The 14,659-nt window shown below is 44.8% G+C and overlaps 1 protein-coding gene across 6 annotated transcripts in view; it reads right to left on the reverse strand.

The window, feature by feature from the left end:
- Nucleotides 1-14,659, reverse strand: part of TMEM245 (transmembrane protein 245) — a 946,795-nt gene that overhangs the window by 320,921 nt on the left and 611,215 nt on the right. For all 6 annotated transcript variants that reach the window (XR_005778944.1, XM_040431820.1, XM_040431819.1 and 3 more), the window contains one exon: nt 1,783-1,928. Coding sequence is in view for 5 of the 6 variants with exons in the window: in XM_040431820.1 (XP_040287754.1) it covers nt 1,783-1,928 (146 nt within the window). In the remaining variant the exon portion in view is untranslated. The remainder of the gene's footprint in view (nt 1-1,782; nt 1,929-14,659) is intronic.

Below are 14,659 nucleotides of genomic sequence, written 5' to 3' on the forward strand. Positions count from 1 at the left end.
CTTACTCTTTCTTCCCTGGCATGACTGTGAACTGACTAGGTTTTTCTCCTGGCATGCGCAATCCGGCTCCGCTCCCACTTCCGGACTGCAGCGATGATCTATTCCTCCCTCTGACGAAACCAGAAGTGACGTCACCAGCACACAGGAGTATGCAGTGACGCCATCCACATACACAAAAATATACAGGTATGGCCAACAGAAGTCCACAGATGCCTGGACCTGCAGAAAAAGACCCTGGCTTGTCCAGGCCGGAAAGATGATCGGAGTGGGGTAAGAAGAGAAATCGAATGCCCAGACTCAAAGCAGCAGTTCCTAGTTGAGTCTAAGTCTGTGAAGGTTCTCATTTATCCAGGTCATGGTATATCTGTAAAGAATAAATCAAGGCAAATAGACGTACTGTAGATTTCTTGAAAATGTTTCACTCGTTCTTCCAACGAGCTTTCTCAATTCTGAGTGACTGTACAAGAATTCTCTGGTAATAAATATGTAACTGAATCAACATCTGGTAATTAACTGTCCTTTTTCTGGGAAGTCTTTATCACCTACTGAATCCAATTAGGATAATGGAATCAACACCTCTGACCCCATGCTGGGTATTGTGGCGAAACCAACCTCGCCACTGGGTTTTGGAGAGGCCTGTTTATCAGCCTCTTGCCTCAGGATTATGGCCCATACTAACTTTTAAACCCCTGAACCTATTCAAGTGAATTTTGGATAGGTTTGTCCCCAAGTTATACTGTTTAAATTGATGTAAGTTATATGTATGGCCAATGTAAACTCACAAAGTTGTAACAATTTATAATAAGTGTAACTTGTCAGCTTGGGAGGAATATGCTGGGTGTGTTTCTATTGTGCCATTGTCCCATTGTGTGTTTAAATGGTGATGTCTGTCCTGTTATATCCACATGTGTATTGGTGATTTCTCTTTGTCTTGAGAGATAATTGGATTACGCCTCGGGTGTCTCCAGGGCAGAGAGGAGGAAACCATGATGCATTGTGGGGATGTATTGTCTCTGTGTATCCTACAGTGCTGCATATCTGTCCTATGTCACAGTCTTCATTCTGGTCCCCTAGGTGCATGTACACCAGATGGGCTTGGTTGTTTTATACCTCCCTGTGGGCGGACCTGTAATTGCAACAACTGTAATAAAAAACAGGCTGGGTGTGCCAGCACCTCAGACCACTGCTTGACCCTCAACACTGAGCCTTGTCTCGTTATTGGGGGGATCCGCTGTATGCTGTTAGAGACTGATTGCCAGGAGTGTAAGCTGATTCCTGTTAGTCTGCTAGCAGCTATTCGTGAGGTTCCAGTTTGGAGTGCTATTTTGTATCCAAGTTTGGGAGTTGGTGTTCTGCAGTAGCTGTGCCTGTCTCTCAGAAAGGGGCATATCGCCTAAACGGATTTTAACCCCTTGTCTGCTGAAACGGTCCGTTACAGGTATAATTACCAGATGTTGATTCAGTTACATATTTATTCCCAGAGAATTCTTGTACAGTCACTCAGAATTGAGAAAGCTCGTTGGAAGAACTAGTGAAACGTTTTCAAGAAATCTACAGTACGTCCAGTTGCCTTGATTTATTCTTTACAGATATAGTTGAGTCTAAGGACAGGAAACAAAACTGAGGAGAGAGAGGAAGGTCTCTCTTTTAAAGCTGTTCTGATTCCTGTTTCCTATCCTGAGATGAAGGAGGCGGTCTCTCCAGGGGTGCTGTCAAGAGGAAAATTTAATAAAGAGTTTGTTTGATGTAACTAGATAAAGTTATGGATTCCTATTATACTACCTTATAGCTTCTTCTACCGACTGTCCAATTATATTGGAAGATGGGCCGGGTTGAGAGAGAGGTGTGAGACTTATAACCCATTTTACTGGCTTGTAGTTCTCATCACTGGAACTCAGGAGATAGAACAATGTTGTAAGAAAAATCACCTGAAAAACAGAACAGAAACTTATAGCTTATTCTAGATCAAAATGCACAATACCATGCAACAATCATGCAGCAATGTTTTAAAGGGCCCATGAACACGACAGTGTACTGTGAATTTAGCCATACGGTGGTGCATGAAATGTACTATTGGTCCGCACTCTGATGATACAAAATAGCAGCATTAACCCCTAGCAAATCAATGCTTTAATCGCATATTATATTTTACAATTTGGAAAAAGAGGGAGACGCACAACAAACAAACTTATAGCCCAAGGCTAATAATTTCCAATCTTATTTTACCCACTGTTTATAAAACTTAAAGGGGTTATCCTGGAAAAGATAACGATGACTGATTCTGATGATAGGTTATCATTATAACATCAGCGGGGGTCCAAGTCCCGGCATCCCCAACGATCAGCTGTTTCCGGGAGCTGCAGCACTCACCGGTGCTCTGGTGAGCAATGCAAGATCCTGGCAGCTTTCCAAGGACTGCGCCGTACAGTACATAGTATAGTGGCAGTTTTCGGTATTGCAGCTCAGGCCCATTGACTTGATTGGGGCTGAGCAGCAACTAGGCCATGTGGCTGATGAACAGTGATGTCACTGGCTAGGAAGAGGCTGCATTGCTCAAAGACACTAACAGCTGATCGGCGGGGGGCCCGCAAATTTGATACTGATGACCTATCCTGAGAAGTCAAATATATTTTCCTGGAGAACCCCTTTAAAATGGGTTTAGGCTTCTTTCACACTAGCGTTGTTTTAATCCGGCGTTCAATTCCGACACCGGAACTGCCCGCCGGATCTGGAAAAACGTGTGAAAACAGATTACATTTGAATCCTGATCAGGATTTTGATCACAATGAAAAAATGCATTGGAAAAAACGGATCCGCCATTTATGGACTTTAACTTTTTTTTCAAATTTTTCGGGTTTAACATGCAAAAGCCGGATCCGGTTTGACTGAACACACAGCGCCAGATCCGGCGTTAATGCAAGTCAATGGGAAAAAGACCGGATCCGGCGTTCAGTCAAAGTGTTCAGGATTTTTGGCCGGAGGTAAAAATACAGCATGCTACGTTTTTCTGAAAAGCCTGATCAGTCAAAATGACTGAACTGAAGACGTCCTGATGAATCCTGAAGAATGGACTCTCCATTCAGAATGCATGGGGATAAAACTGATCAGTTCTTTTCCGGATTTGAGCCCCTAGGATGGAACTTAGCGCCGGAAAAGAAAAACGCTAGTGTGAAAGTACCCTTAGCTATTAAAAGTAAGAACAAAAAAAAAACCACTATCCACAGAAAAACTAATATTGCCAATAATAGTAAACATTGCCCTGATTATTCCATTTACAGAAACACCTCATATGTGTTAAAAAAACTGCTGTATGGGCGCACATCAGGGATCCGAAAGGAAAGAAGCACCATATGGCTTTTGGAAGGCCACCCAAAGTGACCCCATTTTGTAAACTACACCCCCCAGGTTTTTTTCCCCTGAAACAAATGTCTAGTGGAAGGTGAAAAATTTTATAGCAATTTTTCCACAGATTTGCCAATTTAGAACTCAATATGTTGTACCCAATTTGTGCCATTGTGATTAGAGATGAGCAAATTTAATATTTTGAAATTCGTTCACACTTCCTTTGGTGGTAAAAGGCGAATTGCGTTCTGGATTCCGTTACCAAGGACCATAACTCAATTCTATGATGGAATGCATAACGGAATGCCTTTAGAGGCATTCCGTTATTTATTCTGTCATAATAGAAGTCTATGGACTGCAAATGGATCCGTCCCGTTTCCGTTACGCAGGGGAGTCCTCTCATAGAATTGCTTTATGGTTCGTGGTAACGGAATCCATAACGCTATTCACCTTTTACCACCAAACGAAGTGTGAATGAATTTCATAAGAGGAAATTCGCTCATCTCTAATTGTGATTATTGTATTGTGTGTCCTGTCCTAGGTGCAGGGCCGTTTGAAGGAATTTGGGGGCCCCAAGCAAAATAGACATGGAGGCCCCCCCCCCCCCCTCCACACCTTACGCACGCAAAGCCTACAGGAACCACAGTATAGCCATACAGTTTAAGTTCACCCACACTTTATATAAAATAAAAAAGGAGGTTTACAGTGCAAATACTGCTGTTGCATTTAATGTGCATGAAATTTGAACAGTGCCATCCACAGATCTCCCCCCTAAACAGTGCCATGCTCAGATCTCCCCCTAAACAGTGCCATCCACAGATCTCCCCCCTAAACAGTGCCATCCACAGATCTCCCCCCTAAACAGTGCCATCCACAGATCTCCCCCCTAAACAGTGCCATCCACAGATCTCCCCCCTAAACAGTGCCATCCACAGATCCTCCTCCCCTAAACAGTGCCATGATGGCACTGTTTAGGGGAGGGGGGGGGTCTGTGGATGGCACTGTTTAGGGGGGAGATCTGTGGATGGCACTGTTTAGGGGGAGATCTGTGGATGGCACTGTTTAGGGGAGGGGGGAATCTGTGGATGGCACTGTAGGGGGATCTGTGGATGGCGCTGTTTAGGGGGGAGATCTGTGTGGATGGCACTGTTTAGGGGAAGGGGGATCTGTGGATGGCACTGTAGGGGGATCTGTGGATGGCACTGCCATACACAGATCCCCCCTAAACAGTGCCATCCACAGATCCCCCCTAAACAGTGCCATCCACAGATCCCCCCTCCCCTAAACAGTGCCATGATCATCATGATGGCACTGTTTAGGGGAGGGGGGATCTGTGGATGGAACTGTAGGGGGATCTGTGGATGGCGCTGTTTAGGGGGGAGATCTGTGTGGATGGCACTGTTTTGGGGAGGGGGGATCTGTGGATGGCACTGCCATCCACAGATCCCCCTACAGTGCCATCCACAGATCCCCCTCCCCGACGCTCACAGCACAGTATATTAATAAACGAATCAGTAACTACTTTAATCATTGCTCAAGTCATTACTGAGCTCTTTACTAGGATTGTTTGGATATCTCTGACTCTTACTTTGTCTTTGCTCCGGTAACAACAGCAGGCAGTGCAGGCGGCGCTCACTCACTGACGTCACGCGCCTGCGCCGCCTAGTGGGAGGAGCAGGCGCGTGACGTCAGTGACAGTGAATGAGCGCCGCCCCCCGCACTGCCTGCTATTACCGGAGTCCGGAGCTAAGACAAAGTAAGAGATATCCGAAATAATCCAAGTAAACAGCTCACTCAGCAATGCCAATGAGCAATAATTAAAGTTAAAGTAGTCGGGGCCCTGTATATTCTAACCCCCAGGCAAGCGTCCCTGTCACCATGGGAACGCTTGGGGGTTAGAATATACCATCGGATTTGAGTTTTTTACGATCTCACTGAAAAACTCAGATCCGATGGTATATTCTAACCAGGCAAGCGTCCCCGTCACCATGGGAACGACTGGGGGTTAGAATATTTTATACCATTGGATCTTCTGAGTTACTCTGCTTGGCCAGCTCGGGGCCCCAACCAGCTCGGGGCCCCAAGCAATTGTTTGTTTTGCCTGTCTGTTAGCGACGGGCCTGCCTAGGTGTGGCCCTAAACTGTTGTCTCTATATACGACAGGGCTCAGGAGCACCATGTGAATTTTGAGGCCTAATTTGGCAATTTTTACAGTATTGGCAGACATCTATTTTGGAAACTGCACCCCCGCATGAACATTTTAAGTGGTGGAAAGGGCAGTTATGAGCAAACAGGAGTTTCACAGAATGCAAAAAACATTTGTCAAATAATTTAGAAGTGCACAGCTGTGAAGTTTAGACGTTTAAAATTAAATAGAATTTTATGCCCAGATTTTTCCCATTTCAGAAGGGGTAACAGGAGACAATGCACCCCACTAATTGTTACCCATATTCTTCTGAATATGGCAACATCCTGTGTGTGATCCTATCCTGTTGTATGGGCACACAGCAGGGTTTAGGAGTCCTGAATTTACAGACATTGCTTTTAGGTGACATGTCACAAGTAAAACAAAAGGCCCCAAGACGTCACCCCATTTTGGAAAGTGCACCCCAGTACAAACATTTTAAGGGGTGAAAAGGCGTTTCACAGAAATGAATATGTAGTGGTTGGTGAAAAGTGAATATACAAGCTGTGCAGACTATATGACAAAGCAATAAAGTACAAAAATGACAGGGAGCATAAATGAAAAAATAAAAATAATCCATGGATGTATGGAAGACTCTGAAACAATCGTTTATGAAGTGGGCAGGTATCGCAGTGGTATCGCAGTGGTAAATTTTGTCCTTTCTTATGCTCCTTTTGGAACACACCATGCATCTGTTTTGGGTCCTTCCCATTTTGCCATTTGCGGGACTTTACCAGAGAAATGTTGCCCTGGTACGATACAAGCACCATAACTTCCTGATTTTGAAAAATTAGGGCCTTCACTACCACCTCTTGAAATTGAAGGAAAGTTCCTGGTGGGTCGGCAGATTGAAATAGCATGTACTCATTGTACAGTGCCGTCTGTACAATGTGCAAGGTAAGCTTTTTGTACCACACCTTGGTTTTTCGTGTGGCACTGTATGGTTTAGAAACCTGATCTGAAAGATCAATCCCTCCCATGTGCCTGTTGGAGTCTAAGATGCAGTCTGGTTTGGAGGTAGTGGTACCTTGTACAGGGGCAGTGTAGTAGTGTAGTAGTCAGTAAAAGGACATCCTTCTTGTCCTTAAAGGGAATCTGTCACCTGCTTTTAGCATTTTAAGCTGTCACCATTGCCATGTTCACTAAAGTGCCTTATTTCCTGCAGTCGTCTTCTAACTTTATTTCGTTTTGTCATTTTGATAAAAAAAGCCCTTTTTATGATATGCTAATGAAGCTCCAAGGTGCCCAGAGGGGCGTTTTTTTTCCTCTCTGGTGCCCAGTGACGCCCCCCTGCAGTGCCCAGCCCGCCTTAATTTGAATCCCAAGAACGCCTCCTGATCCTGAAATAACCTCCCACAGCCCCGGCAAACAGTTCCGCCCCCTCCCCACGTCATCTTCTACCTTCTAGAAATGCCCCGTCCTCCTTCCTGTCGGCGCCTGGGCACTTTGGAGCTTTATTAGCATATCATAAAAAGGGCTTTTTTTTTATCAAAATGACAAAACTAAATAAAGTAAGAAGACTGCAGGAAATAAGGTACTTTAGTGAACATGGCAATGGTGACAGCTTAAAATGCTAAAAGCAGGTGACAGATTCCCTTTAATCGCCAAGATGTTCTCATGGAGGAGAGCCCTTATGTCGCCCTCTGAGTGGTTGCCCTGCCAGGGATCTAGGGAGGCCTCTCCGATTTTTGCATACTGTGCCGCATGTTAGAGTAGCTCTGAATTTAGGGACTTAAACAGTGCAACACTTGTATAGAAGTTAGCCACATAAAGGTGGTAACCCTGATCAAGCAGTGGGTAAATTAAGTCCCATAGTATTTTTCCACTAACACATAGGACACGGGGGCATTCTGGGGGTTCAATGTGGGAGTCTTTTCCTTCATAAATCTGGGTGTACTCAGAGGAAGGCCTAGTTCACACGAACGTATGGCTTTTATAGTTTTTTTGCAGTCCGTTTTTCACGGATCCGTTGTTCTGTTTTTGAGTTCCATTGTGTTTCCGTTCCGTATGTCGGCAAAAAATAGCCGTATGGTTTCAGTTTACAATCAGTTTTTTGCGGATCAGAAACGGAATATAAAAGGTTTGACATCATCAGTTTAGGCCACATCCTTTTTTCACTCCCCCTATTTAACTTGGTCATGTGATAGTTGTGACTCCATTTTCATCAGCTTGTTTCAGAATTGAGAGCGTATTTGGAATCCTGTGTTTGGCAGACATTGGCTTCTGGCTACAATTTTCTGCTGTATCATGACGGAGGAGGAACTGGTTCTCTTGTGCTGGCTGCTTTCTCGGGACTTCGAACCGCAGCCAACTATGCAGAACGTGGAACCGAGGAGGAGGAGGCAGTGGGTTCACCCTATTGTCTCTCAGCGGCACAGGAAGGGTCATTTCCACACGCTGTACATGGATCTGCGACAGCATCCTGATAAATTTCATCGGTATTGTCGTATGTCTGTGAACAGCTTTGACTTGTTGTTAGCGACTCTGCGCCCTGGCCTCACCTACCAGGACACAAATATGAGGCGCTGCATTTCTCCAGAGGAACGGCTCATCGTTACGTTGAGGTATGCATAGTTCATGTTAAACAATGTGCATAGTATTACATGTTATTAATGGTATCATGTTGTTAAATGTGTCATAGTGTCGCGCCAAAGTGTAAAATGGAAAATAGAGAAATAGTAGTGTAGACGGGCACTCTATATCAGGAGACACACACATGTAGATATAGAGTGCACGTCTACACTACTATTTTTCTATTTTCCATTTTATCTGACTGGGTGATTCAGGCTAGACGTCGAGCACCTATACATATTTACAGAGCGGGTGACCAACTACTTCTTTGGTTAGATTAGTTGTAAATGGTGGTTGTTAATGTATCTAATCTTTCTTTCTTTTTTTTAAAGATTTTTGGCAACAGGGAATTCATTTGTATATCTGCATTTTGAGTTCCTGCTGGGAGTCTCGACGATTTCTATGATAGTTCGTCAAACATGTGATGTGATTTGGCAGCGACTCAGGCAAGCGGTGATGCCAGTGCCCAAGGCTGAGGATTGGATTGGATCCGAATTGCTGAGGGTTTTTATGGTGATGCGCAGTTTCCAAACTGCATTGGGGCACTGGATGGCAAACACATTCGTGTTAAGAAGCCGCCTCACTCAGGGTCCCTGTACTACAATTATAAACAGTATTTCTCTGTCGTGCTAATGGCCTTGGCTGACAGTAATTACAAGTTTATAATTGTGGATATTAGGGCATATGGGAGCACTGCAGATACGCGCATTTTCAGTGCTTCCAGAATGTGTGAGAGACTTCAAGCCAAGCAGCTTGCTCTACTAGAGCCCAGATTGCTGCCGAGTTCTGCGGGACCACCGGCTCCATTTGTAATTGTGGCTGATGAAGGGTTTGCTTTGGCACCACATGTCATGCGACCCTTCCCCAGATGCAACCTGGATGACAGCAGACGTATCTTCAACTATCGGCTGAGTAGAGCCCACCGGTATGTTGAGTGTGCATTTGGAATACTCACACAGAAGTGGAGAGTATTCCTGTCATCCTTACAGATGGCACCGGAGAATGCCACTCGGGTTATTCAAGCGTGTGTGATCCTGCATAACTTTGTCAGGATTAATGATGGTCCCTCAGAAGTTGATGAATTGGAATCTGGTACATCTTCTTCATCAGGAGGATTGGACCAAACCCTTCACAGACGACCTGGAACTGCAGCCCATGCAGTTCGGGCTCTCTATGAAGAATATTTTTCAAGTCCTGAGGGAGCAGTGCCGTGGCAGATGGGCGTAGTTCATGGCAGAGTGTAAATTAATCTGGACTCTGGTGATCCTAGTAACTTTATTTTCCTATTATTATTTTTTTTTGGTGGTGGGGTTATATGTTGATAGTGTAGGGACTCACAAGACAAAGAGGACCCTTGACGTGGGCTTGTGGGTTGGGGTTATATTGTATAAATTGTCAAATAACATTAGTATAGTCGAAATTGGTAAATTAGGCCATTTTCATGACTACAGAAATCTTATATTTGATTGTCTACAACAACCCTCTAATACCTCGTAAAAACCATAACTAAATCGGACCTATGTTATGATTGCATATGCACCCATATGTTGCAATACTTATTCCAAACTTGTTGTTTTTCCATAGGCATGCAGAAGACTTCAAGATGCTGTCCAAGGTCCCGGATTCGGAGATTATTCAAGCACATACATGTTTCGAATAGATGTTGAATATGTTTTTTGGGGGTTAAGCTGGTCTGGCCATCCTGTGTCACTGCAACTGTATACAAACTACAATTCCCAGTCTGGGTTGATATTCTAGAGCTCTTAGGGCATGCTTGGAGTTGTAATTTTTATACAGCTGGATGGCGGAAGGTTGAGCAGCGTTGACTTTACGTATATTGCCAGCCCGATTTGTAATGATTCACCAATAAAAAGATGTGTATGACGTTGGAGTGTAGTGATATAAATAATACATGTAAGGCTATTTTCACACCTGCGTTCGGGTGTTCGCTTGTGAGCTCCGTTTGAAGGCTCTCACAAGCGGCCCCGAACGCATCCGCCCAGCCCTAATGCATTCTGAGTGGAGGCGGATCCGCTCAGAAAGCATCAGTCTGGCAGCGTTCAGCCTCAGCTCCGCTCAGCAGGCGGACACCTGAACGCAGCTTGCAGCGTTCGGGTCTCCGCCTGGCCGTGCGGAGGCAAACGGATACGTCCAGACTTACAATGTAAGTCAATGGGGACGGATCCGTTTGAAGTTGACACAGTATGGCTCAATCTTCAAACGGATCCGTCCCCCATTGACTTTCAATGTAAAGTCAAAACGGATCCGTTTGCATTATCATGAACAAAAAAAAAAAATATTTTTTTTTTTTTTGTTCATGGTAATGCAAACGGATCCGTTCTGAACGGATGCAAGCGTTTGCATTATAGGAGCGGATCCGTCTGTGCAGATACCAGACGGATCCGCTCCAAACGCAAGTGTGAAAGTAGCCTAATGTTGTATACCTTAAAAATGTTGATGGTTTGCAAATAAAAGGCTAGAGATTTTTGGATTCTTTGTTTATATTTAGAATAAACATTTCCCAGGTAAATAAAAAACATAATAAGACATAACATACAAATTAAAGTTAGGTTAATTCCCGCATAAAAGGGCCCTGTGTGCTAGGGCCAGCCACATTAGGGGGTGGTGGGTATCTCATCCTTGGTACAGGACAAGGGGGGCGAGGGCCAAAATCTGGTTCTTGCGAAAATAGGGGCTGGGAATATAATGGTTGGATGGGCTGCTGGTAAAACATACTGGGCCCAGGTTGGGCTGGTGTGCCACTGCTTATTGTTAAAGCACGACAATGGACATTATGGACGGCCCGCACTAGCTCATCTGGGTCCATAGGGCTTTTTAAAATGTTGGCTACAGTAGCCATTACCGAAACAAAAATGTCTTGCTTTTCGGCAGACAATGGTTCGATAAGTGGCGCTAGGCCACTGAGCATTCGCTCTTCTTTGCCCTTAGCCCTTTTCTGCCTTAAATACTTGAGCACCTGACTTTCTACAATGGCTCGAGGATTTAAGGCAGGTTCGGGAGACTGTGGTGCGACCCTTCTCCACCGTGCTGGTCTCCTTAACCACCTCAGCTCCCCTAGCTTAAACACCCTTAATGACCAGACCACTTTTTACAATTCTGCACTACACTACTTTCACGGTTTATTGCTCGGTCATGCAACTTACCACCCAAATAAATTTTACCTCCTTTTCTTCTCACTAATAGAGCTTTCATTTAGTGGTATTTCATTGCTGCTGACATTTTTACTTTTTTTGTTATTAATCGAAATATACCGAAATTTTTGCAAAAAAATGAAATTTTTCACTTTCAGTTGTACATTTTTTTTTTTAAACTACATTTCTATTTAAAATTTTCTCTAAATTTATTGTTCTACATGTCTTTAATAAAAAAAAAATGTTTGGGTATAAAAAAAATGGTTTGGGTAAAAGTTATAGCGTTTACAAACTATGGTACAAAAATGTGAATTTCCGCTTTTTGAAGCAGCTCTGACTTTCTGAGCACCTGTCATGTTTCCTTAGGTTCTACAATGCCCAGACAGTAAAAACACCCCACAAATGACCACATTTCGAAGAGTAGACACCCTAAGGTATTCGCTGATGGGCATAGTGAGTTCATAGAACTTTTTATTTTTTGTCACAAGTTAGCGGAAAATGATGATTTTTTATTTTTTTTTCCTTACAAAGTCTCATATTCCACTAACTTGTGACAAAAATAAAAAAAAATATGAACTCGCCATGCCCCTCACGGAATACCTTGGGGTGTCTTCTTTCCAAAATGGGGTCACTTGTGGGGTAGTTATACTGCCCTGGCATTTTAGGGGCCCTAATGCGTGAGAAGTAGTTTGAAATAAAAATGTGTAAAAAATGTCCTGTGAAATCCTAAAGGTGCTCTTTGGAATGTGGGCCCTTTTGCCCACCTAGTCTGCAAAAAAGTGTCACACATGTGGTATCGCCGTACTCAGGAGAAGTAGGGCAATGTGTTTTAGGGTGTCTTTTTACATATACCCATGCTGGGTGAGAGAAATATCTCTCTAAAAGACAACTTTTCCAATTTGTTTTATACAAAGTTGGCATTTGACCGAGATATTTATCTCACCCAGCATGGGTATATGTAAAAAGACACCTCAAAACACATTGCCAAACTTCTCCTGAGTACGGCGATACCAGATGTGTGACACTTTTTTGCAGCCTAGATGCGCAAAGGGGCCCAAATTCCTTTTAGGAGGGCATTTTTAGACATTTGGATCCCAGACTTCTTCTCACACTTTAGGGCCCCTAAAATGCCAGGGCAGTATAAATACCCCACATGTGACCCCATTTTGGAAAGAAGACACCCCAAGGTATTCAATGAGGGGCATGGCGAGTTCATAGAAGTTTTTTTTTTTTGGCACAAGTTAGCGGAAATTGATATATATATTTTTCTCACAAAGTCTCCCTTTCCGCTAACTTGGGACAAAAAGTTCAATCTTTCATGGACTCAATATGCCCCTCAGCCGATACCTTGGGGTGTCTTCTTTCCGAAATGGGGTCACATGTGGGGTATTTATACTGCCCTGGCATTTTAGGGGCCCTAAAGCGTGAGAAGAAGTCTGGAATATAAATGTCTAAAAAAATGTACGCATTTGTTTTCCGTGAGGGGTATGGTGAGTTCATGTGAGATTTTATTATTTGTCTCAAGTTAGTGGAATATGAGACTTCGTAAGAAAAAAAAAAAAAAAAAACAATTTCCGCTAACTTGTGCCAAAGAAAAAATGTCTGAATGGAGCCTTACAGGGGGGTGATCAATGACAAGGGGGTGATCAGGGAGTCTATATGGGGTGATCACCAACCTGTCATTGATCACCTGTAAGGCTCCATTCAGACGTCCGTATGTGTTTTGCGGATCCGATCCATGGAATGGTGATCAATGACAGGGGGGTGATCAGGGAGTCTATATGGGGTAAACAGGGGTTAATAAGTGACAGGGGGGGTGTAGTGTAGTGCTACTTATTACAGAGCGGCCTGTGTCCTCTGGTGGTCGATCCAAGCAAAAGGGACCACCAGAGGACCAGGTAGCAGGCATATTAGACGCTGCTATCAAAACAGCGTCTAATATACCTGTTAGGGGTTAAAAAAATCGCATCTACAGCCTGCAAGCGAACGATCGCCGCTGGCAGGCTGTAGATCCACTCGCTTACCTGCAGTTCCTGTGAACGCGCGCGCCTGTGTGCACGCGTTCACAGGAAATATCGCGTCTCGCTGTATCAGCCGGAGGCGGCTGATACAGCCGCCTCCGGAACGCGATCCTGCGTTAGGCGGTCCGGAGGCGGTTAATAAAGGTTCAGGGCTCGACTGAACCTCAGCCCCAACCTCCACAGCAGAGGACTTCTCCCTCTCTGTGGGATCCAACTGTTGCGATAGTTGCCAGAGAAGGGGAATCCTGGGGAGCAGCCACACGCTCCTCCTCACTGGTGGTCGACTCATGGCCCTCTACTCTTCCAGGCTGTCAGCGGTGCTGTGGAATGAGAGAGTAATGTAAATAACATTGGTATATATATATACACACTGCTCAAGAAAAATAAAGGGAACACTTAAACAACACAATGTAACTCCAAGTCAATCACACTTCTGTGAAATCAAACTGTCCACTTAGGAAGCATCACTGAGTGACAATCAATTTCACATGCTGTTGTGCAAATGGGATAGACAACAGGTGGAAATTATAGGCAATTAGCAAGACACCCCCAATAAAGGAGTGGTTCTACAGGTGGTGACCACAGACCACTTCTCAGTTCCTATGCTTCCTGGCTGATGTTTTCGTCACTTTTGAATGCTGGCGGTGCTTTCACTCTAGTGGTAGCATGAGACGGAGTCTACAACCCACACAAGTGGCTCAGGTAGTGCAGCTTATCCAGGATGGCACATCAATGGGAGCTGTGGCAAGAAGGTTTGCTGTGTCTGTCAGCGTAGTGTCCAGAGCAAGGAGGCACTACCAGGAGACAGGCCAGTAGATCAGGAGACGTGGAGGAGGTCGTTGGAGGGCAACAACCCAGCAGCAGGACCGCTACCTCCGCCTTTGTGCAAGGAGGAACAGGAGGAGCACTGCCAGAGCCCTGCAAAATGACCTCCAGCAGGCCACAAATGTGCATGTGTCTGCTCAAACGGTCAGAAACAGACTCCATGAGGGTGATATGAGGGTACGACGTCCACAGGTGGGGGTTGTGCTTACAGCCCAACACCGTGCAGGACGTTTGGCATTTGCCAAAGAACGCCAACACTGGCGCCCTGTGCTCTTCACAGATGAAAGCAGGTTCACACTGAGCACATGTGACAGACGTGACAGAGTCTGGAGACGTCGTGGAGAACATTCTGGAGACACATGCACGTCGTGGAGACACATGCACATTTGTGGCCTGCTGGAGGTCATTTTGCAGGGCTCTGGTAGTGCTCCTCCTGTTCCTCCTTGCACAAAGGCGGAGGTAGCGGTCCTGCTGCTGGGTTGTTGCCCTCCTACGGCCTCCTCCACGTCTCCTGATGTACTGGCCTGTCTCCTGGTAGCGCCTCCTTGCTCTGGACACTACGC

Source organism: Bufo bufo, chromosome 5, assembly GCF_905171765.1.
Source record: "Bufo bufo chromosome 5, aBufBuf1.1, whole genome shotgun sequence".
Lineage (NCBI taxonomy): Eukaryota > Metazoa > Chordata > Amphibia > Anura > Bufonidae > Bufo > Bufo bufo.